This window comes from Trichogramma pretiosum, unplaced genomic scaffold (genome assembly GCF_000599845.2).
Source record: "Trichogramma pretiosum strain Unisexual culture from Peru unplaced genomic scaffold, Tpre_2.0 scaffold105, whole genome shotgun sequence".
NCBI classification, from domain to species: domain Eukaryota; kingdom Metazoa; phylum Arthropoda; class Insecta; order Hymenoptera; family Trichogrammatidae; genus Trichogramma; species Trichogramma pretiosum.
The window spans coordinates 214,733-238,587 of record NW_019641673.1 but is presented as its reverse complement, the minus strand read 5'-3'; the positions used below and the strand labels follow the sequence as shown (position 1 = coordinate 238,587).

The window sequence follows — 23,855 nt, the reverse complement described above, 5'->3', positions numbered from 1 at the left end:
GAATGTAATATTGAAATGAAAAATTTTAATTTAATCAAAGAACAAGTTTTTATTCCACTTATGATACTATTGTAGTTCATAAATACACTTTACAAATGTTGCATATTTTGTTGACAATATATAATTTAATAGTTAAAATTTTTTTCGTGACATAAACGCTTTAATTTTTAATTATTTTCATTTCAATAACACTTATTGAAAAACGCAAGACTAGTACCATAGCATTCTATTATCACGGTTGCTATGGTCTTCTTATTGTTTACGCCTAACGCAAAATCTCTAATATGCTATTGTGTGCATTTAATCGTATAGTAAAAATAAAAATTAATGACACAACAAAACGTATGAATTTTATGATTTTTGCAATTATTCCCATAAATTATGCGTGTTGCAGGATTTACTCATAATCTTTCAACAAAAAATGTTCAATTTATTATCAAATTCTAATTTAATATTTTACAGTTTAAAAAACTTTAAATTTATGCTCATCCTGTAAATTTAACACACTTGCACAAACCTACATATTTTTGTATGTATAAACATGCTTATAAATTTACACTCACTTATACATACATATATGTATTTAAGTTACTCACTTAGAAATTTTTCAAAATTGATTGTAGAAAACAGGTAGCTTTGCAAAACACTTCTTAAAATTTTTAATAAAAAAAAAAAAAAAACAAAATGCATAGTCATTGTGCATCTTTTGTAACCAATCGAGAAATGCATGTTTAGCATTTTAACCATACAAACTAATCTTTTCTTGTTATCTTCTTCACAATAATAATTCATACATTCAATAATTAATTAAATCAGTTTTCTTCTTCTTCTTCATCCTCTTCTTCATCGTTTTGAACGTGTACAAATACTCGTCCTGTTAAACCTGCATCAAGTAGTGTGAGATCTTTGAAGTTGGGATATATTTCTTTGAAATTGAAACTCATGATGCGAAATGTATTGGGAGACTCTGGTTGACCATATATCCATTCATAGATATTCTGTAATCAAATATTTGAGTTTAATAATAACTTCAATAACAACTTGAATAACATAATATTAAATGCAGCTTACCTGTACTTTACAAGTAGAAGGAAACCGTCTTGTTATTTTTTGTCCAGCAACACAAGTCTGAATGTGACAACAAGAGGGATCATTCTTAGGAGGTTCTTCTAATAGATTCTGTAGGCACTCTTCCTTATGAAGTCTTATACGTTCCAACATAGCTTCTTGTTCCATTTTCTCAGTACGCTCTCGTTCAGCCTGCCTTTTAGATTCATTTTCTTGCTGTAAACGTATGCGCTCTTTTTCTTGATCAGCCTTTAATGACAATTGGTAAGCATCGTCTTGCTCCTGTCTGAGTGTAGCATTAACTTGTCTTTGAGCTCGTTCATGACGCTCTGTGCTCAAACTTGACTCATATTCCTCAGTTAATTCTTGCATTCTTCGTATCATTGTGGATGACTGAACCAATCCAACCATTCTGAAAAAAATATGATATTCTATTATTTCACGTACTCTTATTTTCTGAGGGTATTTTATTAATTATTATTGATTGAGAATTCACTTTAAAAATCCGTGAAAAGTCCCTACTGCTCAAAATTTATGCGATATTGAAAAAAACTGCCACTCTGTCGGTTGTTTCAGCAGAATGTAATCGAAACTGATAACTTACAAATGTGATGAAAGAGCTGTTTCTCTTTCGAGAGTTCTGCTCGAACTGAACGAATCTTTACAGCGCCGGACGATCTAACTTCTCTTTAACACGTGTAGGAGGCATGTGTACGAAAAAATAAACAAAGAGGAATTTGAAAAAAAGTGGGGGTAGAGGGCTCTGTGTATCACTGGATTTTCAAATGAAAGTCAGTGAGTTACGATTGAACAATTACCGAGTGCATTCATTTAAAGTCATTTAAAGTAAAATAAAAATTAGCAAGAATGTCCATTTTGAATAGTAGTAATTTGTCAATCATTAAGTTTAATTTTCAATATGCTACTTGGCGATAGATGAATAAAAAAATACATTGTCTTATTTTTTAATGAATCTCAAGCGATATTTCAGGTTTTTCGAAAAACAAACCAATCTAATAGAAAACAATGTTAAAAATGGTTATGTGAATTTTTAATCTTCATCATCTGCAGACAAAAAATTAATTAGAGTGATTTACAAAAGGATATTTTATATTCGTAAAATGTAATATACATTATTTTAGCCTAGGGAATTTTTCTGTATGACAACACGTTAAATTATTTTACGGTTACTTATTTGTACCGCATTAATATCGTGTTTTAAGTCTCCGAAACTAACCAATAAATTATTTTTTTCATTTTCGTGTAACTAAAGGTACCCTATTCGATTTCGAAGTACCAAAAAAACTAAAATCGCCGAGTCAAAATGAAAAAAAAAAACCAATACCTACAATTATTTATTGCTAAAAGTCATAACTGAAGCGTCTTATATGTTCTTATTTTCATGCATTTTCAACCAAACTTTTCTAAATTTTACGTGAAAATTATTGTTTCACGATTGCAACTATTATTTACGAAGTAGTAACAAATAACAAATCAAAATAAAAAATCAAACTGGTAATAACAATTAAACTTGGTTAAAGCTTTGTACTATCAGAGCTTTAGTGATTTAAATGAATATACTTCATGATTCAGAAAAATAACCTATTTAATTATTGCAAGTCAATGAATAATTCAATCGAAAGACCGATCTAAAATGACGATTAAGTTTTTGTGTATGAAGTTATTTACAAATTTACAATATTTAGAAAATTGCTGTCATTTTAATTAAAATATTATCTCAATGATTTGACTTCAATAGAATCAAAGCATGAGTAATGAAAGGCTGAGGCAAAATTGGGGCCAATAAACACATGGAAAGGGGCATGTCACATAGCCATAGGCTAGTTTACCATCCATTCCCCATGAACAAAGATAACCTTTATCTCATTTTTGCCAAAAGGCCAAAAATTTTTCTTACATTTACTAGAGCATCAAAAAAATAAAATTATCCATTTCCTGACAGTGAAGTACTTTTAAATTACCATGCGTTACAAAATCAAGTAAAATTAATTTAACAATCCACATAAGATTTAGATAAAAAATCAATCATTTATAATAAATGTGTTCCAATTTACAATTTACACGAAAAATGAAATGAAAAATTATCTATGATCTTTAATACTTGACACATTTATTTTTCTTAAAAATTGATATTGAAATATTAATTGATTGAATTAAAAAAAAAAAAAAAAATTAAACAATTTTTCATTTACATCAACAATTTCATAAACCTTTTCCAGAATAAAAATAAATTTGAATGCCTTGTCATGAAAATGGCAAGAAGTTGTTTGAAATTTTGAGTGTAATTTTTTTTATAATTAACAAAAAATAGTGTCATAAAAAATCAAATAATTCTTTACTATTATTTTTTGTTCAAAATTAACAGTATAATAAAATGGATTTTTATGAAAATTCAATCAGAACAAATAAATAAGCACTTACTTTCCAACAATTGTCATTTTATGTTCCTTTAATACTATTGTAGCCAAAAAAGGGTAGGTGCCAACTCTAAGAGCTTCTGCTACTTTATAGCCCTCTCCAGACTTTATATTACATGCCCAAAACAGGGTATTAGTGTTTATAAATCTAATAACTTCAGGATCTCCAAGAGTGTTTCTGTAATATAAATAGTGTATGGTTGTAATGATTGATTCAAGCTCTTAAAATGTAATAAGTATACAAGTAAATAAATAAACTTATTTTATAGAGTAAAGAATACCAAAAGTCAATTATCAAGCTTATATTACCTGCACCATTGATCAACTTCTTGTGATTCGTCTTTGTGTAGATATACTAAAAGGAAACGTAACTCTTGTTTAGCATCAGACAAAGCTTGACTGTATGAGCCCTGATAAAACACAGGATGATTTGTACCAAATTGTTCTTCATATGACCTGATAAAGTTTACAACATCTTGTACAGGGTCTAATGAAACTAAGAAAAGACCCTTAATTAGTAAATTTGAAACAAAATGAATTAAAACAATTAAATGGTAAGGTTGTAATTTACCTGGTCTTACATTTCTCCTGAATAATGTAAATATTAATTGGAATATACTAGTCACAACATTATAACATAATGACATAAGATATGAAAAAAATCCACCACTATTAGGACTTCCTTCTGGACTAAAGTATATTCTAGCATTTGCTTCATCAACAACTGTGGGTGGTCGTAGCCGGGAATCTTGCGCATACATAGATGGTCTACCTTCAAATAAATTTAATTGTTCCTGAAACGTCATTATTATAATTATTGAAAAATACTCAAATTTTATCCTGAATGGTTTTACTTATTTAAAATGTATTTTATCATCAAACCTGTACTGCTACTTCAAGATTCCAATTGTGACGCAATAAAACATCTCTACATACTGCAAGATCTTCATTGCCAGTTAGATCCTAGGAAGGTACAAAAATGATGTAAGTAATAAGTTCATCTTTCGAAGCAGAATTCATCACATCATAAAAAATTTTTATTTACTTGGAATTGTAGTACTTTTTCAATTTGTTCTCCTGTGAGATCACCAAGATCGAAATCGCCCATGATTTTAAATTACTTGAAGTATTAAAATCAAATTAACCACGTTTACGCTAAAAACGTTCAACAGAAAATGGAAAATCGCTTGTGATCCAGATTCTTCTTTGCCCCGCTCTGTTTCTACCTTTTTCTCTCGTTTGTGATGCCGTTGTTATAAGGGTAGAAGTAGCAGTATAAGTAGCAAGTCCAATACGTGAAGTTTTCACACAAGCAAATGCACGATTGTTTCGACTGCAGCATCAGTAGGAGCAAAACAATGATTTCAGTGAAGGAAAAACTGGGCTCTCGCGAGAATCGTAACCTCGAATCAAGCGCAGCCTTATTGCTAGGAAAACGGGTCTCGATCCAACTGTCTATGATTTCAACAGGCTGCATATGAGTTATGAGTTGTTGTAGCACATAGACATGCACTTTGTTATTTCGCACTTTCAATATTCAAAACTTTCATGACTCTCCAAAAAGACAACTCAGCATTTTTCCAACCGAGCAATATGCGCGATACGATATGTAATGTTTCTAGATTATACGATGAATTCGCAGTGACTGGTATGGTTTTGGTACTCGTAACAATGATTGCACTTATTATTATACACACGGAGCACGACACTTTCTTCTCTTCTGCAAATGCGATTACTACACCAATCTAGGATGTCTAGTCGGATATGGGCCAAGTAGATGCAAATAACGAAACGTAGATTTCAGGGTAAGAAAACTGAATATCTGCAGTAGCATCCAAAACAAGTCCGTTTAATGCCCCAACACCGCTGTCCGCTTCCAGTTAGTTAGCTGCTATCTCATATAACGTCCCCGCATGTGTGCCACCGCAATATCGCAACGATCGCAATTTCGCAATCACCATAGGCCGCAGGTAAACAACGCTGCTTACACATTACACTTTTGAGCGAGTAAATCAGCCAAGTGACTTTACCGACACTAGCGACCATATGTATGTATATCAAGTGCGTGTGTTGAGTGCAACAACCATAGTGCCCGCCACAATATTTTTGAACTATCAAAAAAGGTTATGTCAGTTAAAAACGTTGTTGAAACTTGAGAAGTTGTAAGAAACCACTTCTTGATCTAATTTGGCCAAAAAATTATTCCGTTCACAGATATGAAAATATTTCTTGCTTTACATTGATAAGATCCGTCCAGACTGTCTACAACCATGTCTGTGGCACCGATGGGCAATTTGCCGTGAGTTTTTCCAACTTTACATGATTGTTTACTTGCGAATTTTAAAAACAACTGAAAATGCAAAATTAGGCACATGGTGTGCATTATATCAACAAAATTCACTTGTTACATTTATTCTTTTCATCAAATACTCCTTGTATCAATCATTTTTCAGTTTTTTTACTAACATAATATTTCAATTGAACATTATAAGTTGATGAAAAATGTTGAAAAATATACATCCTTGCAAATTTTATGATCGCATTTGAAAATAAAATATTAATTTGAATTTTTATAGCTACTGCAAAGGTCTGTGGTCTGTAATATCTGGAACTACTTGTCGCTGTGATAAAGCACTTGTAGAAGATGAGATTAAAAGTGCTACTGCGATTCTTCAAGATGGTTTGTCTTATTTTAAAACATATACAGAAGAATCTTTGCAAGCAGTTAATAAGACAAATCCTCCTCCTAAGATGTATGACCTAATTAGCAAATTAGCTCCTCTTTTGGTAAGCATATATAAATTGAATTTCATTAATAATACATAGTTGATTAATTACGCATTGTTTTTTTTAGAATTTGGATGCAAAAATAGCTTGGGATTTAGTATGCAATTTTATGATTTATGAGTATCGCAATTGTCCAGAAACTTTTGCATCTCAACTCACAGATTTATCTACTATGCAAGCTCTCATAGAACAAATCTGGAATTTTTACTACACAGAACGCATAACTCTAGTAAAGTGCTTGAAGTTAATGGTTGAATACCGCGAAAATGATTCTCATCCTCACAAAAGTCATTTTGTTAAATTTTTTGATGAAGTTCTATTCATGGAACTTTTGGAATCAATCCGTAAGCAAATAGAGGCTTTAAAATATATAAACCCACCTACTCGATCACAGTTATTCACAGAAGAACATCAGTATCAACTTTATAATAGTTGCCTGATTGAAATGAGAGAATTATTGCACATTTTTACTATCATTTTACATGAAGTACATGTTGCTGAAAATCAATTTGTAAATATTTATGGAAGTATTAGTGGGGAACCACGCCGACTCACAAACAGTCAAAGTCATGAAGAAAAAGAAGCTGTTAAAAAAAAACTTCAAGAAATTCAATACAGTCAAGCTGCATTACTTATTGTTGGCTTAGACATGATGAAACATACTGGAATGGAAGATTGGATTAGAGAGGTACGCTGCAGTATGGAAGACGTTTTGCAGAATAAATGTGTCAGAGATCCTACTTCACAAGATGGTCCTCTCATGTTGGCTTGGATGCTAGCCAACTATGCAATTGATCCAGATAATTCAGAAACGTTTATGCGATATAGAGTTTATGGTGTCAAAGCAATACATTTAAATGTATTTTATTATTTACAACAAATGCTTGATTCGGAAATGATAAAAGAAAAAACACAATATGCTACAACTGTTAGGGGCAGCATTTATAATTTACTATCCTTACTCTGTGCTTTTGTCGATGATGAAAAATTCGATATCTTTCCAGGTGTGTGTAATTATTAAAATAGATTTTTTTTCAGAAATATCTCATGATTTATCATACTTTATTTCAGGTATTTTTGAAGCATGTGCTTCTACTCTAAGTTTCCCTGAGTCTGCAGAACGTTTTTGGAAAGAAAAAGAAGAAGGAACTGGCTTATGGCCTATTATAAAATATTCTATGCTCTGGTTCCCGTATCGATTTGAACCGTTGACAACTATAATTACTGGACTATCAAGAGCATCTTCTTTTAGTGCCAAAAAAACTCTTGGTCTCATTGAAAATCTTCCATCTATAGCTTTAGAAATTAATAGAAATTATTTGAACAGTAATATGCAATGCAGGCCTTACGATCAATGCTTTATTCATCAGAATACCTTTACCATTCCATCCAAGTGTCAGTTTATGAAAATGCATCGAGATAATGGCAGAGCTGACTGCGAATTGATTGTTTTTAAAATAAAGGCTAGCTTTTGGGATGCTTTTCACCATAAAATCGAATTATTACTACATCAAGCCAGTAGAGGGATTGCAAACTTAGTCACGGAAAATAATGTACTCCTAGATCAAGTTCAATTGGGTTTTGGTCTGTTAGAAGCACTTTTATCTGCAGAAGTAGATGTATCTTCTGGCATGGTGATTCCTACAGAGTTGAGTTTTGAAGTTGTTCATCGTTTTTCTTATCCTGTTTTGCCTGTTAATATATACAAGGTATAAATTTATTTTATTAGTAAAATTCAATAATGTTAACTCCTTAAATAATGTTTCAATTTTTTAGGTAGTAGCAGCATCTTTCAAGGTTTCATCGAAATTAGTATTACGCTATCCGGAAGACGTATTATCACGCATGCGATCGGGTGTTTATCCGCGTTTCGATGATCGCTATCAGCAAACAACTGAATTTGCTCAAGCAGTCGCTTTTGATGGTGGTCTTGTAGCCTCCTGGTTATCGAGTATCGAAACAATACAACATGCCTACCCGATCCTCGATGCTTACATGGATACTTTGTCGGATTACTTAGAACTGCGCCATAGCAAAGAAGCTCTCTATAATATTGAAATTCCGGGCATGATTATGTTGCTGCAGAGTGTTTTACCAAAATTAGATTCATGGTATTTTCGTTCGGAACTCGAGAGAGTTGAATTGTGGATGAAATGTGTAAAATGCTTGCATCGATCTTTGGATGTTGTTATTGGAAAAAAGGACGAAACACGTAGTGAACTCAGAAAAATTGTTACATATAATTTGATGCATTTGGAGCCAAGACATGCACTGTTAAAACTCGTAAGAACTGGTGAAAAAACTCTTAGAAACAGAATGTTAGGAGAAACTGACTGGATAGCTGGTAAAGGTTTCAAGGTAAATTATATTGTTGACGTAAATCACAAAATAATTTATAATTAAACTGTAATTTATAATTTATAATTTAATTAACAAATTTTTTCAGGTAATGAAAACTGTACAGTTAGCATTGTCCGTTGTAAACCGCTTGTTGATGTATCGTAAAAATTTGGGTTTTAATGTCGACGAACGCTCACCCCTAGAATCAGCACTTTATGCTTCACCATCTCTACCCAATGCTTTACTCATTGTTCCAACAATTGTTGATTACCTTTATGTCTGGTTTAGTCCGGCATTGCAAGCCATGGCTGTACGTTTATTGAAAAAATTTGCGGAAGGATTATCAATGTCGTTGCTAGTCTGTATGGGGATGGATGGTACAGCCATCAGAGAAACTTTTGCTTCAAGGCTTATGTCTCCTACTTGTGGAGCAGAAGTCAAAGTAGCTATACTTGAACTCGTTACTGTTTGTCTGGATAAACAACCTGGTTTGTGAAATAATTTTACGATACAATATTTTTTAAAAGTAAAATTAACTTACATGAGTTATTATTTCTAGGTTTAACTGAGGCAATGTTTAACATAATGCATCAAGCCGAACGTCGCAGAATATTCCCTCGACCAGCCGATGAATTTCTCACTGAAGGCTGCACTCGTTTTCTTGATCTATATCTTAAACGTGTGCAAAAGGAGGACGATATAATCTACGATCGGTTATACGATAGTACCATGAACTTGCTACGAGCTATGTGGCATCATCGTAATGAAATTTTAGTCAACTTTTTCCGTAAAAGGCCAGAATTCTGGAGTAAACTTTTTGCACCATTGCTCCGTAAGTTAGTGCCAGGTGTCAAAGGATACTCGCAGTTGTTAGATATTATAACTATCGAATTATTCAAAAGTCCGTCGTTCGAAAAAGATTTTACCATGAATTTGGATATACTGTTAGATGACAAATCAAACCATTGGGACAATTTGGTTAAGTATATTTTTGATAGTATTCCTCCTCCACCGCCGAATCAAACAAACCAACAAGATGAAAAAATGGATGATGGCGAAGACGACGAATTAGTTCTATGCGAAAAAGAAGCATCAATGAAACCCTTATACGAAACTAATTTAGAATCATGGTACCAAATGATGGTTGTTTTGACAAGTGAACGTACGAGCCGAAATCATTCTGTGAGTCCTCGGCAAGCCAAGCTCACCACTGGTTTAGTCTTGGATCAACTTCTCATTCGTTTAAAGGTGATACCTCCAACATCGAAACGAGCTCGTTTGAGCGCAGGAAAGTTAACGATGCTTCTAGGTTCTATAGCTCTTCGTTGTTTGAACTCATGGAAATCCAAATGCATGGGCTCTGATACTAGTAGTTCAGATGATTTGAAAAACAAACTAGTGGAATCAATGCAAGAAATTAGTCAAACCTACCGCGCCTACGGTAAAGGATTACGACAGACTTTAATATCATTACTTCTTCACTGGTTAGATCTTGTAGAAGATTCTTTAATAAATGATGAGGCTATGCTAGAATATCTTCTTGGTCAAGCATGTATTTTGGCCTGCGGAGATATTGAGCAACTACGTGAATCCGCCCGTATTCGCGACAAAAAGCGCAAACCCTTTGACAAAGATACAGAACCTGAAAGACTTGAGGCTGAAGAAGTGGCCGCCGTCTCTGAATGTGTACCTGCTACTCTGACAGTCTGCTTGGTAACACGTTTACTGAGATTCAAAATAGAACGCAGTAAAACTAATAGGTGTAAGCCAGCAAATACGTTGTTGCGACAACTCTTGCCTGAACTGTTAATATGTCTTGGTATCACCCTTCAAAAACATGCATACATGAAATTTAGCAAAGCTGCATTAATGCTACTGAGCGTTATCACAGGCTCATTTTTTGGTCCATTACCGATAGATGAGGAATCTATAGCCAAATTATGGCTTGCTCTCATTCCGCCTAAAGATATTAAAAATAGTTTGCAGGATTCTCTGTACGAGGTAAGGAGTCAAATTTATGAACAATTAATTTTCATTATTTTTATTGGCTTTAAAAAACCGATTTAACAAAATGCTATTAAAAACAATCAGAACCTTACTTTAACATACATGCATACAATGCATGATATGTAAACTTTTGGAACTATTTTTTTGAACATAAATTAATCTTCAACCATAAAACTAATTCAATATTCAATGTTTGTATTATTCTAGTTTTACATGTATTTTCTAAAAGTTTAGAGAATATCTAAATGCTAATAACAAATATTTCAAAAGTATTCTACACTCTAAACCCAAAAGAGTAATTTTCGAACCTCAAAAGAGTAATCTGCGCTATTTACTCTTTTTAAAAGAGTAAATAACACAGTTTAAAAGAGTTAAAGCTTTTAAAAAGAGTAAATAACGCAGTTTACTCTTTTGAGGTTCGAAAATTACTCTTTTGGGTTTAGAGTGTACAATTTTTCTCTTAGAATTATTTCAAATAGATAATATTTAACCTCATGACATCATTTTCTTAACTATTAGGTATTCAAATTTAATAACATTAATAAGATATAAGTGAATTTTATTGACAGTGTTATAAAATAATATTTGAATTGTTTGCATTGAAAACAATTGCATTTAGAATAGTGAAATTAATCTTTTGCTCTCTTATTTTGCTTAAATGTCCAAATATGTACACTTTAAAATTCATTTTACACATGTTTACATTTATTGAATTACGTCCCGCGTATAACGAGGGACTCCTGTACTTATAACAAACTGTTTTGATTATCAATTAATGCATTTTTCTTTTTTAACACTTAAACATGTGATTATAGCTAAACGATAAAAGTTGCAATAATTTCATGGAATTTATTTAATAAGTAATCTAAATACCTCCATTACAGATACTGTGTACAATGGTCTCTTGTTAAATTTGAAAACAATTAATAGTAGAGCAAAAATAACACCTAGAATTACAACCACTTTTTTGCTATTAGAACAATATTTTTCATCACGCTTAAAACCAGTCTTTCTCTGTTAAAAGCGCTTGCTAATTATTATTTTCAGGACTGCCCGAGTAGTCGCAGTAGATGGCAATGCCAAGAATGGTGGCCTTTATATACTGCTGGTCTGGAATTCATCATTGCGTTGATCAATGGCCCAGACTCGAACACGTCCACGCGAATAACTCAGATTGTTCTCTTCCTGGGCTCGCACGAGCATCTGCTTACCGAAGCCTCGACTTTATTGCGCCATACCGCCGATCCGGTGGCTGCCGATTTGATCCTATCGCTCGTCAATCTCATCTCAGCTTTATCTTGCCGGTCCACTTTCTGGAAGTCGTTGCATCTCTCTATAAAGGAATCATTAACGGTGAGTGCCAGTTTTTTTTTTACATTTAGGAATAGTTGTTAATTTTTTTTCGTTTTTAATTAAAAAAATTGAATACCCATGATGGTGAGTTAATGTGTTGAATGGAATTCTTGTTAAAAAAGTACAAAATTAGTCGAAAAATTGAAAAATAAATTACTCACCCGTTATAAAACATTTTAATTTGATAGTTTTATTAAAAGTCTTAATTAAATGGTCGAATTATTTTACAGAAATCCATGTACCTATCTTATGACAGCACAGTTAATTTATTGCTTCGTCCTCGTATCCTAAAATTCATAATCGACGGTATAAGCGTGGAAAGTGCCGAAGAATTACAAAGTTGCGATGAACGACAACTGAGCGCTGAGCTCAGGCTATTGGTTAACAAGCTGATACTCATCAACACCTGTTGTGCTCAAAGTTTTGTACGTTTCTCTCCGAAGCTCAATGCACTTGTTGATAGCATACACGAACAGGAAGATTTTTGGTAATTTTTTTCGCACCGAATATTTTCAAAACTTAGTAAAAGCTAGTAAAGGTAACGAGTATCATTTATTTTGTGCAGGTATGCTCCAATGGCAGAGATGAATTTTGGACCTCCACAAATGTCAATGACTTCAGGACCACGTCTAACTTATGGAGCCATCATCAGTGCAACGCAACTTTTTACTCAAGCTCAATGGCAAGTCATGTTACGAACTTCAGGTGGCTCACATCATCAAATGCAACCTCCACGAACAAAACCTACGAGTCCATCGATACATGGTCGTGATGATCGTATCGATTCAGCTCGACGTGAATGGGAACGTGCTACCCCCGAAAATCTACGTCGTATGCACGCAAAAGATTTGAGGCAAATTCTCAATCCTACTATGTCAACGTCGAGTCTTGGACCTTCTATAATCGCCAGTGGATCATCGTCTAAACTAGACTTTTCTAATTATCTATCTGCACATGATTTGACTGTACCACTGTTAAGTGCCCCGAGATTGATCAAACGTCCGTTCGATCCCTTAATTTGTGAAAACATGATACTTTCGAAAGCAACCGCTCTGGGACCGTTGGGCAGCAGATCTCGCAGAGCTACAAGTCCTGGACCAGCGAAGGTGCTCGATACGTCTGCCAGAGGTCGAAGTCCTGCTAAAGACGGCTCTGGAGCAGGCAATGCAAATGGATCCAGTTGGAGTGATCCATGGTTCGATTCGATGGATGAAAACAATACTAGGCTTGCATTAGAAGTTAATTTAGTTCTTCTCCTTTGTCAAGCATTAGAAGGCGTTAGAAGCCCTAGATTAGCCATAAGAGATAAACAGCTGATAGTCCGAGAAACTGCAACTGAGCTAGGGGTATTCTTTGATTTTCTAGACAATAGAGGATATCTCAATGACTGGTCCGTAAGTGCCAGTTTAGTAGATCCAGAAAATGACAGATGCAGAATTGTATTGGCTCCTGAAGATACGGATCGCCGATTACCGGCAAGACTTGATGCCAAAGCTACCTTTCACAAAGTGCCAAAAATGGTAGCAATGCTCGAAACAATTGACGAAGAACCTCTTGAAGTGTCAAGATCCGAAAGTTATGTAGTTGATGTTATAACGACAGGTTGTTTTCCAATCCGCATAGATATGTCGAAATTTTTGCCTTTGTTAGGAAAATTACTCAAATCGGTTGTCGAATCTTTAGATTCAGCGCAGTTTGGGTGTTAATGCATATTAATGCATGATAGACTCTTTTCCGCAATTTTCTATTTCCGTGATAAATTAATAACGAAGAATTGAAAATAGCAATGAATTTTTTATCATAAAATAATGTCCGAAACTGATATGAAATTATGCGAGTTAACAACAAAAGAGAACTCCATAGGCGTTTGTATGTATTTACTGTTAATACTTGAAATAAGTTGTATTTGTAATTAATTTTTGTTTCCAATAAATAAAATTTTCAATTTTTTAGACTAAAATTTTATGAGGATTGGTTAATGAAAAATTTAAAAAAACTTTAATCGAATATGTTTTTTTTACTTAAAATTTTGGAAAATTTTTTACACTAAGTGGCTGACGGGATATAATTGAAATCAATGCGTGTAATCTTGAATTCAACTTTTTCAATAAGAAAATCACATTTGAAATTATTTTATAATTTTATGGCTATGTTTTAATTAATTCTAGCTTTATACAAAATCTAAATCATTTTAAATTGATCATAAGAATTGGGCGCCAGATAAAGTTAATAACAAATTTTTTCCTTAAAACTTGTTAAATTCGTTACATAACAAGTGATTAAATATATTTATATATTAATAACATTTATTAAGTTCAATTGTAATTTTCTGAGTAAAAGTTTACATAAATAAATTGTTTTAGAATTTTACTCATCAATAATTACTACGCATTGACAGACATGAGACCTTATATGCATACAGTAGAAAAATATAATCCGGCGTTTACTTAACGAATGCAATAATTATGTTTTATCAATGAAATTTTTCTTAATTAAGAGTTTTTAAGAAAGATACAAATACATAACGTGAATTTACACCACGACAGAATTTTCTATCAATATTAATAATTTGATCAACGTTCCATACCAAGTAACATAAATGAATAGCCTCATGAAATTAATAAAAAATTTTTGATTATAAAATTGTCAGTAAAGTTGTAAAGTTTACCGTAAATATTTGAAAGTTAAAATTCAAAAGGTTAACAAAAACAGCTTTTTTAAGAACATAAAGTAGTTAACATTTTTTATTCTATTCTTTTTAATATTCATAATATTTGGGAGACATTAAAAAATAAAATTATTTGCTCTATGCCCATATTTCGAAAACCTGATTATCAAAAACTCGAATGAAATTTTTATTTTTACATGAAACTATTTGAATTCGGTTTATACTAAAACACATTTTAAAAATATTTTAATTATATATATATATAACTTACTCTACAATATACTTTATGTAATAAAATACTGTGAAATTAATTCCAGAGAAAATCAATCGTACGATTTGACTCGCTATCAAAACACTATGAAAGTTACAGCCTTTAAAACTAAAATATATCAAGAATACCTTCAATTTGAAAACTTTGTTTATAAAAATGAAAAGCCATTCAAAAGTATGTAACATTTTTACAAAAGTATCCAATCAATAGAAAATTCTTTCGTATTAGCTCTCCAAACATTTTGGGGTAATATGCATAATTGAAAAATTATAATACTTAAAAAATACTTACAGATATACTAAATAAAACAGTGCTTTAAAAATGTAGATTTACATACATGATATCAAAAAACATAAGACAATGAAGTGAAAATGTTGCATTATTGAATATGAGACCGAAAACGCGTTCAACGCGCTTAAAATGAATTGAGCAGAGCTAAGGCGGTAATTGTAAAACTTTATCGTGAGAGTGACTTGTCACCACGGGAGCGGTCACAGCCGTCGTATGTTGAGAATTATCAGTCGGTTGACTTTTACTATTTACACCAACGAGCAACTGATGACTCGGAACTGGCAATTGATGTGAAGTGGTCAAAATTTCTTTGGGGATGACGGCTGTGCTCGCAACCGTGCATGGTGCTTGATATGGCTGAGGTTGTTGTTCTACCTTGTTGAACGACATTTCAACTTGTGAATTGTTGACAGGACTATCGCTTTTAGAACGCATTGTGGACATCGTTGGCGTCGCCATCGTTGTCGTCGTTGTCGTTGCTAATGGACCTGATGTTGTAGAAGTAACAATGGTGCTTGTACTTGCGGTACAAGTTGCCCCATCCCAGTTATCAACATTGGATTTACCTGGTGGATCATCGTTGCTCAATGAATTCGTACTTGTTCTTTGACGTTTTACGTCGCCGTGTAACATGCTATGAACATTCGGAGAGCTACTTCGATCGCGTACACCTTCTTGTTCTTCTAAAAATCTATCCATGTAATCTCTACAGAATAGAAAATATTTTTTTACAAATAATTTAATGAATATTGAAAAATATTTTTTTTAATAATAAAACTCATAAAATCAGTATTGAAACAAATTTTTTTTGAAAACATACGTTATTCCAGGATGAAGAGCATATTTTTTCTTTTCTAATCTTGCTTTGTAGGTATAAATATCATGTCTTTCAGTTTTTTTCCATAAATAGTAAAATTGAACCAGTTCACCAACTGATCTCGTTCTGACCTGAGGAATATTAGATTTTTAGACACTTTTTTTCACTTTCAATTAATTTAGTAAACTATCATAAAATTTTACTTTATTTTTTTGAATTAAATGAAAATCCTTGCCATAACTCCTAAGTCCTGATTCAAAATTGTGGCATTCCTCTTCTGACCAAAGACTCACAGATTCATTAGGAGGTATTGCATTCATTCTGCGTCTACGTAAAGCTTCTTCCAAGTTGTAACCACATTGCAGTAAAAGATAAAGTGCTTGTTCATCGTCACGGATATGAATACCATTTGGTAAAGCACTAAATTTTATAGAAGGAACCATTGCATGCTCCAGAAATTCTTGGACATCATTTTCATTCATATGATGAGGATTCCAAAGTATTTTATCTTCATTTTCATATGGTAGAGCATCATCATATCTACAAAGGCCTTCAGGTATAGCAGCCTGATAATCAGTCCCTACCATTATTGTCTTTTTCCATTCTTCTTCATCAGGACTATAATCGCAATCGTCATCTTCCTCTTCACTTTGAGGACGAGATACGCTACGTAATAAACGTGATGTACCTCCAGCACTGGCAGCAACATTACTGTTAGTACTATCAACATTAGGGATATTGTTAACATTTTCAACACCAACTGTACATTCAACAACAGGAATATTAGTATCTCCTGTTTTGACTTCATTTTCACTTGTCCTAAAAAATAATTTTTAAAACATTATATAGTGTAAAATATGATAATTTAATTAATTTATTCAAGTTATTTATACCGTATAGTAGCATTTAGAGTACTAGCATCATTGTTAGAATCAGTTGTATTATCAGTTTTAGGGTCAGGTTTTATGATACTCGATCCATTTTCTGCTTTTACCATTTCTGTATAAAATTGTTTGAGATCAGGTTCATAGGGTGAAGGATCATCATCATCTTCTTCCTCTTCGTAATCCTCATCCTCTTCATCATCCTCTTCATCATCTTCGTTAGTCTCCATATTAGACATATTTGTATAATTATACATGCTTAGTAAGTCATTAAGAGGCATGTCACTCTCCTGTGAATCAAAAACACCAATCAACATCATGGGTATTGAGAATGATAGTCATTAAAGAATATATGTAATTGTAAAATAATTATTAAAATCATAGAATCAAGGAATATTTGAATAATGATACCTTTTGAAGATCATCTAATTCATTATTGGTATCTTCAGGAGCTTCTAAAGCTTCTTCTTCATCCAAAGTTCGTTCATCGTCATAATCGTTTGCCATAATATTTGCTGTTGGTCCAATTTCATAATCTCTATCAACTCGTGCTCGTTTAGATCGTCGTGATTCATCACGGCTCATTGTTAAACTTGACAATTATTGGTAAAGTAAAAATGTATTTTGTGTATACACTTAAAATATAAGTGTCATACGTCAATTTTTCAATAGACACTACTAACTGTGCAAAGAGGTCCAACGTAAAACTGCGGTCGTAAGAAATTAGTCCAAAAACTACAGCTTTCTTTTGAATTAGAAATTGGTAAAGCCGATGAACAATGCGAGCTTTTCACAACACTTGTCAAATACGCAGTTTCTAACCTCAATTTTTGCGATCTGAATAAATTCGCACTAGTTGAGTTCAACATTGATTAACATTGTATTGTATTCCTATTCGCTGTGATTAACACACTAAATATGACGAACTGACATAACTGAAATAAGTAAAGATTTGAAAATATTGTTATTGAATTGTCAACAAATTTGAGCCTTTTTAACGAGAAAATTTTTGCAAAGCTTACAGCATTTTAGCATTCAGCAAAATTAGTGTTTGGATTGTATTTGCGCAGAGTAGTTCGAAGATGACTCGTCACTGTTCAGTCACTGCGCTTAGGTCACTATAATACGTTTATTTTTCATTTGTTCGAAACTCAAACAAGATCAATTTTGAGTTTTTTGATAAAGTTGACTCTAAAAAAGAATCACTATCCCGTGAACGATCTACTAGCGACAAAATCGATCTCATCATTCCTGAAATAACGTATTAAGAGCCCTGATTGCATTCGTAATTGTTACGGTATCTAATCAAGAAAAATATAGAGTTCAACTTATTTATCAAAGGAAACCCCTTCAAATCATGCAATTTTAGGTAAGATAAATTTATTTTAAAATAGAAAATAGAAAATTGTTTGCCTCTAAAACACATATAAAACGTTATCCAAATTGACCAATAAACTCTAAGGTTCTTACTTAAGTGATAACGAAAATTATCATATGAATATAATTGAATAGTCAGAATTTTCGTTAATAATTTTTAAAAAATTCATAAATTTTTTTCAAGTAGTTGACACTCTTTTCGAAAAATTCGTTTTTCATGCCAATTTGATCTTGCTAGGGATTTTATCAAGTAGAATATACCTCAGCCATCGAGGAAATTCTTACTATAGAAGTGTTCTAGAAATGACTTCGCCCGTATATATATAAGATATGTATAGATATATATGAGTATATACATATATATATTTAATGTATATATATATATACATGTATATAGAGACATGTCGAGAGTCGACTGAAGATGCGATGAAAGCGTCTATCACATTTGCCAAAATTTTCATGCAGAAATTTCACAAATTCAAAACGTTATTTAGGCAATTACTTGTCTATCCCATTATTTTGTAAATGATGTCAAAGTTGCTAGTGAAAAGTGAACATGAAAATAACAGTACCATATTGAATTGTCTACAAACTGTGATTTCGTCCTTTATTCCTTCTGCTGGAGTAATATGTCTTACACTAATTTCGAAACATTAAACTAAAGATTCTATTTACTACACATTGACTTATTTTGTAAAACTGACTTCTTATCGTCAATCATCTTTAAACATCAATGTCAACAAAATTTGGTAAGCAAAACATGAAAGTAATAATAATTTATAAATTAGCAATAAAAGGAATTCATTCATTGTCAAGTGCCTTTAACTTCTACCATAACGAGTAATAAATGCATTTTTTTATAGGGCAATTTAAAATGAATAGTCGAACATATGATGGTTGTAATTACACAGCCTTGAAGGGAAATGAATGTGTTAGTACCATGTGAGAAAAATCTACTTCTACTATGAAGAATCCTCCAAATCAGACACAGAATGGAGGAGCAAAAGGTATGGTTGTTAAAAATAGAGATAATGCCAGCCGTACTCTTTGCTCCTTGAAAATCAACAATGGCTTTATTAACAGTGATATGTTTAAGGTAGGTAAACAGCAATTAGTTTTGCTTAATGGTGACTCGATCCGCTGTGACAGCATTGAAGGTAATGAAGCTTTAACATGTAATGTCACACCAGTTCCCAATACAAATAAAAGTAAAGCTTTGTGTGTTCATATCAGAGAAAACAAGTGGTATGATGCTGGCAATGTTGTATCTGTAGGAGTAGCTGGTACTAGCCTCAGTGATAACTTTAATAGCGTATCTTTGGCCTACAATGAAAGCCCTAAAAATATCTATTCTTTAGATGAGATCAGCATATCAGATAAAGAACTTTCGCGTTCTGGAGAATCTCTGCCATCTTTAGGCATACGACTAGATTTAGATGGTACTAGAGAAGATATTCATCAGCATAGTGAAAACAATAGTCCCAGAGGTAGTTTACCACGTTCTTGTAGTAGTACAGTGTCCTCCTTGAGTGAATGTTCAGCTGGTTCAAATGGAGCAGTTAGCGAGGATGGAAGTGGACAAACATCACCTGGGAAATCATCTAAACTTTGGCCAATGATGTTTAACATGTTTTCTTGGAAAAGTAGCTCTAAAGATACTGAGCAACCCAGTCCAACGCGAAACTCAGACAGAATTGGTAGTAGTTTAGCTTTAATAGAACAAGGCAGACCAGCTAATCTTCCAGCTAAGAGTATAGAAGAAGAAGAAATGCATCGAAAACAAGTTGAGTCTTTACTTGAAGCCGCTAGAAAACGTGAACGTCGAGAAGAGCGTGAACGCCGACAGCAAAGAGAACAACAATTGCGTGAGGAAGAACGGCTAGCTGAAGATTCACATACATGGGTAGTTCAAGTGCTGCCAAGATTTTATGTTCTAAGAGATACAAGAAGAGTTAGAGATCTTTGGTGGCGAGGTCTACCACCTAGTGTTCGAGGACGCGTTTGGCGGTTAGCTATTGGTAACGGATTAAATCTCACATCACAACTATACGAGCTTTGTCTTGAGCGTGCTCAGGCACAACCAAGAAATGAGAGCCTTGCAGCCATTCGTTTAGATGTTGCTCGTACATTTCCAAGCCTATGTGTCTTCCAAGAAACTGGACCATTGGCAGAAAACCTGCGAGGTGTATTGGCTGCATATGCACTCTACAGACCTGACATTGGCTATGTACAAGGCATGAGCTTTATTGGAGCAGTACTGGCTCTCAATATGGATGCAGCTGAAGCCTTTATCTGTTTTGCTAACTTACTAAATAGGCCTTGTCATTTGGCGGCCTTTACATTAGATCAACGACAGATGGGATTGTATTATAAAGCTTACTCAACAGCTCTTGCTCATCGACTTCCAAAGCTTTATGCCCATTTTTTGGCTGCTGGGCTTAGTCCAGATCTGTATCTCTTGGATTGGTTATACACTGTATATGCTAAAGCTATGCCTCTTGATATTGCTTCTCGTGTCTGGGATATATTTTTACGGGATGGCGACGAATTTCTTTTTAGAACTGCACTGGGCCTACTGCATCTTTATCAAGATGAGCTTTTAAGGATGGATTTTGTAAGGGCAGCTCAATTTCTCAATAGATTACCAGAGAATATGCAATCTGATGCTCTTTTTAACAGTATTAATCAGATGTCTACTTCGGTAGGCGCAGCTAATTTTTATCAGATGCTTGCACAATTTGCTACAAGTGTTTGAAATTTTTCGATAATGGTAGTATTACCTACTGTCAAATAAAAAAGTATATGCACCTTGCTGATTCATAAATTCATGAAAATGAGAATTTTTATCTTGATTTATGAAAATTCAATTAAACTGAAAAATGATTTCTGTAACAGAAGGAATTGATGGGTAAAGTAGTAATGCTTGAAATCTATTATTCAGTGCTTGAAAAGCTTATTTTAATAATCTGCTAAACATACTTACTTCATTACACATGATATTTCAAAATATAATCAAATGTTGGTAAAAAACATATATGAATGACTTGCAATTGTCATGAATTAATGATTTAAAGAAATATTTGTTATGAATTTCAATGTATTGCAACTATGTTACAATTTTCTAATATATTTCTTATTGATTATTGAATCAAAATGAAATATGATTCAATTTACTGTCAACGAAGAGGGAGTTTTATAAATACTCATTTTCAAAAATATATTTTAATTAATACTTAGAGCTAAGAAAAGAAATCTTGCATTTTATTATTTTACAAAATAACTCAATTATAGTAAAAAATTAATATATCCGATTCACAAATGCCAAAGTTTATATTTTTATATCAACTAAGTTTAAGTTTAAGTTTTTTTATCTTTAAGTTTTAATTTGACATTCTGAATTCTGATAACGACTTGTATGTTATTTAATAGTGCTAGTTTCATACAAAAGTCAAGAGAAGTTTTTTTTCAATATATTCAACATTTAATGAGAAAGAAACTATTATAAAAATGAAGACTATAAATATTTATCATACTAATAATAAAGTGGGAGATTTTTTTACTGCACAAAGAATACAAATATTTTTATATGAGATAAGAATGCTCGAAAATAGTTTGCTTCAGTCGATCGTTTAGTGCTGTTGTGTAGTATTGAAATAAATAAAATCAATACACGTGTTTTGGCTATGAGCTAAACACATGTATGATATATAATTTTTACCTAAAATTATACGATAAGATAACTATAATTGTCCAAAAAGCAATGTAATATTAAAAGTGTAAAAGATTGATATTTCTTTAACCGAATAAGTGTATGAAACATATATACGACAATGAAAATGTATAAATATCATTTTTGTTGCATAATTGTACACAGATCTGCTAAAATAAAAACCGTCCTTAGTTAAACACAATAGAGTCGAATAGTTTTGAAAAAAAAAATTAATTTCTCTATCTATGCTTGGGAACAGTAGCATGTAACATTACTAAAAATTTAAGCTAAAGTTTCATGTATTGATTGGACCTTTTTTGTGTCCGGGTATCAACTTTTTTTTCCAGTTTAAGTAGGCAATTTTCTCTTCATATGTGATTTAATAACATGAAGTAAATTTCAACTCATAAAATGATATATCCAACTAACCCAGGTATCGGACGAAAATGGCTATTTCGATACTACAAGTACTCGAAAGTAACTCGAAAGTAAAAAAAGCCAAAAATAAGTGGTACTCTGCGGATACTTAGAGTTCTATTGTTCTTATAATGAAGATAACATGTATCAGAATAACATATGAAAAATATCGTTGCATTGAATTACCTCGCACATAAATGAAGTTTACTAACTGCGAACATATATTATTGACTCTATTAGATTTGTTACACAATGTGTTGGTATAATACAAATCTAAGAAGTGTAACAGATAAGTAAATGATAACAATTATTGATTAACGATTAAACAGGACACGAAGATCTATTGGTAAGAAATTGAATAATAATTGAAAAGCAAGAGATTTATAAGATTTGCTTTCCACTTCTGAAAAGGCTTTTTAAACTCCGATATGATTATAAATAAAAAGCAAAAAATTAAAGACACAGATACATCTGCTTTCTTCATTTTAGGGGAAAAAGTCTTACGAGATTTAAAAATTGGACGAAAATCATGTGAAACTATTTAAAATTTAAAATTTCAACCGTGATTCTAAATATTTAATTTTATTCATTGCTTTATATTTATAATATAAAGCAAACAAAAATCTGATCGTAATGTGCATTCTTATGATTCACGTGTCTCAAATTGTTTCTAAAACAAGTAATCGATTAAAAAAATATGAAGAAAGCCTTGCATTATAAAAATAGCATGATACATGAACTGTAATATTAATATCAAGTAAATAATGAACATATATAAAACAAAATCTTACAATGTTAAATTATATTAAAAATTAATTTCATAATGTTTAATAAGTTGAGAGTGAATTTTTGAGCAGATTTTCTCGAAGAAAATACTTCTCATTTCAGAAACTTTCATAAATTTTAGTTTTATATTTTCCTAAAAAGTGAAAAAAGTGCGAGTTTTAGTATTGCTCAGAAAATTATTTCGAACGAGTTGAATAATTCGAACATCTTCGCTAAGTAAAAGCCAAATTGATAACCGTATAGAAGCATTCTAAATAAGAAAGAATATTTATTATAATATTTATTATATACTACACTATATATTTACAAGCTACGCAAGATATACCTTTATATGTACACAAAAAATGAAACATTATCTACGTGTATGTATATTGTACCTAAACGCATAAAAATATGTGCCTAAACGAAAATTTCATGAATTATAACTATCAAGAGGTGCGGTAGCACTTAGCCGGCAAAGTTAGTATACTACTTACCTTTACTACAAAACTTGCGACGTCATTTATGATAATTTTACTTACTCTCGTGATCTAAAAATGCGTGTTTATTACTTTTTACGGTCACGATGCAACAACTAACATGAGAATAATTTTACTCTGCTTAAGATTAATTATATTTTTTAAGCAATATATAGATTGAGAA

At 32.3% G+C, this 23,855-nt stretch overlaps 4 protein-coding genes across 6 annotated transcripts; 2 read left to right on the top strand and 2 right to left on the bottom strand.

The window, feature by feature from the left end:
• Positions 1-29: 29 nt before the first annotated feature.
• LOC106658970 (FAS-associated factor 2) lies at positions 30-5,411 on the bottom strand. The gene is made up of 7 exons (XM_014381200.2): positions 4,552-5,411; positions 4,389-4,469; positions 4,078-4,300; positions 3,816-4,002; positions 3,511-3,684; positions 1,072-1,480; positions 30-998 (listed from the first exon to the last, which is right to left on the bottom strand). Exons 1-7 carry the CDS (start codon positions 4,612-4,614, stop codon positions 813-815), a joined length of 1,323 nt encoding a protein of 440 aa, XP_014236686.1. The 5' UTR covers positions 4,615-5,411; the 3' UTR covers positions 30-812.
• Positions 5,412-5,568: 157 nt separating this feature from the next.
• Positions 5,569-13,889, top strand: LOC106658967 (nucleoporin NUP188 homolog). Its single transcript, XM_014381198.2, has 11 exons — positions 5,569-5,629; positions 5,721-5,805; positions 6,083-6,293; positions 6,361-7,297; positions 7,365-8,002; positions 8,070-8,651; positions 8,740-9,121; positions 9,193-10,634; positions 11,688-11,993; positions 12,224-12,480; positions 12,559-13,889. The coding sequence occupies exons 2-11, from the start codon at positions 5,777-5,779 to the stop codon at positions 13,697-13,699; spliced, it is 5,925 nt and encodes a 1,974-aa protein (XP_014236684.1). The 5' UTR covers positions 5,569-5,629; positions 5,721-5,776; the 3' UTR covers positions 13,700-13,889.
• Positions 13,890-13,990: 101 nt separating this feature from the next.
• LOC106658968 (mesoderm induction early response protein 1) lies at positions 13,991-18,275 on the bottom strand. Of its 2 annotated transcripts, XM_014381199.2 has the most exons (6): positions 17,947-18,275; positions 17,336-17,859; positions 16,934-17,214; positions 16,244-16,859; positions 16,044-16,171; positions 13,991-15,929 (listed from the first exon to the last, which is right to left on the bottom strand). In XM_014381199.2, exons 2-6 carry the CDS (start codon positions 17,507-17,509, stop codon positions 15,368-15,370), a joined length of 1,761 nt encoding a protein of 586 aa, XP_014236685.1. In that variant the 5' UTR covers positions 17,510-17,859; positions 17,947-18,275; the 3' UTR covers positions 13,991-15,367. The 2 variants fall into 2 exon arrangements, with proteins under 2 accessions (XP_014236685.1, XP_023316318.1); XM_023460550.1 differs by having other exon boundaries at positions 17,336-17,950.
• Positions 18,276-18,708: 433 nt separating this feature from the next.
• LOC106658731 (TBC1 domain family member 14-like) lies at positions 18,709-22,212 on the top strand. Of its 2 annotated transcripts, XM_014380821.2 has the most exons (3): positions 18,709-19,050; positions 19,165-19,308; positions 19,402-22,212. In XM_014380821.2, the coding sequence occupies exons 2-3, from the start codon at positions 19,266-19,268 to the stop codon at positions 21,054-21,056; spliced, it is 1,698 nt and encodes a 565-aa protein (XP_014236307.1). In that variant the 5' UTR covers positions 18,709-19,050; positions 19,165-19,265; the 3' UTR covers positions 21,057-22,212. The 2 variants fall into 2 exon arrangements, with proteins under 2 accessions (XP_014236307.1, XP_014236306.1); XM_014380820.2 differs by having other exon boundaries at positions 19,165-22,212.
• Positions 22,213-23,855: the final 1,643 nt, after the last annotated feature.

Coding starts and splice junctions, on each gene's coding strand:
- LOC106658970 (XM_014381200.2), bottom strand. CDS start 4,614: ATGGGCGATTTCGATCTTGGTGATCTCACAGGAGAACAAATTGAAAAA. Junction 4,470..4,551: donor AAAAAGTACTACAATTCCAA/GTAAATAAAAAT, acceptor GTACCTTCCTAG/GATCTAACTGGCAATGAAGA. Junction 999..1,071: donor CTTCTACTTGTAAAGTACAG/GTAAGCTGCATT, acceptor ATTTGATTACAG/AATATCTATGAATGGATATA.
- LOC106658967 (XM_014381198.2), top strand. CDS start 5,777: ATGTCTGTGGCACCGATGGGCAATTTGCC. Junction 8,003..8,069: donor TGCCTGTTAATATATACAAG/GTATAAATTTAT, acceptor TCAATTTTTTAG/GTAGTAGCAGCATCTTTCAA. Junction 12,481..12,558: donor CACGAACAGGAAGATTTTTG/GTAATTTTTTTC, acceptor TATTTTGTGCAG/GTATGCTCCAATGGCAGAGA.
- LOC106658968 (XM_014381199.2), bottom strand. CDS start 17,509: ATGAGCCGTGATGAATCACGACGATCTAAACGAGCACGAGTTGATAGA. Junction 17,215..17,335: donor AATTAGATGATCTTCAAAAG/GTATCATTATTC, acceptor TTTGATTCACAG/GAGAGTGACATGCCTCTTAA. Junction 15,930..16,043: donor GCTCTTCATCCTGGAATAAC/GTATGTTTTCAA, acceptor TCTATTCTGTAG/AGATTACATGGATAGATTTT.
- LOC106658731 (XM_014380820.2), top strand. CDS start 19,266: ATGAAGAATCCTCCAAATCAGACACAGAATGGAGGAGCAAAAGGTATG.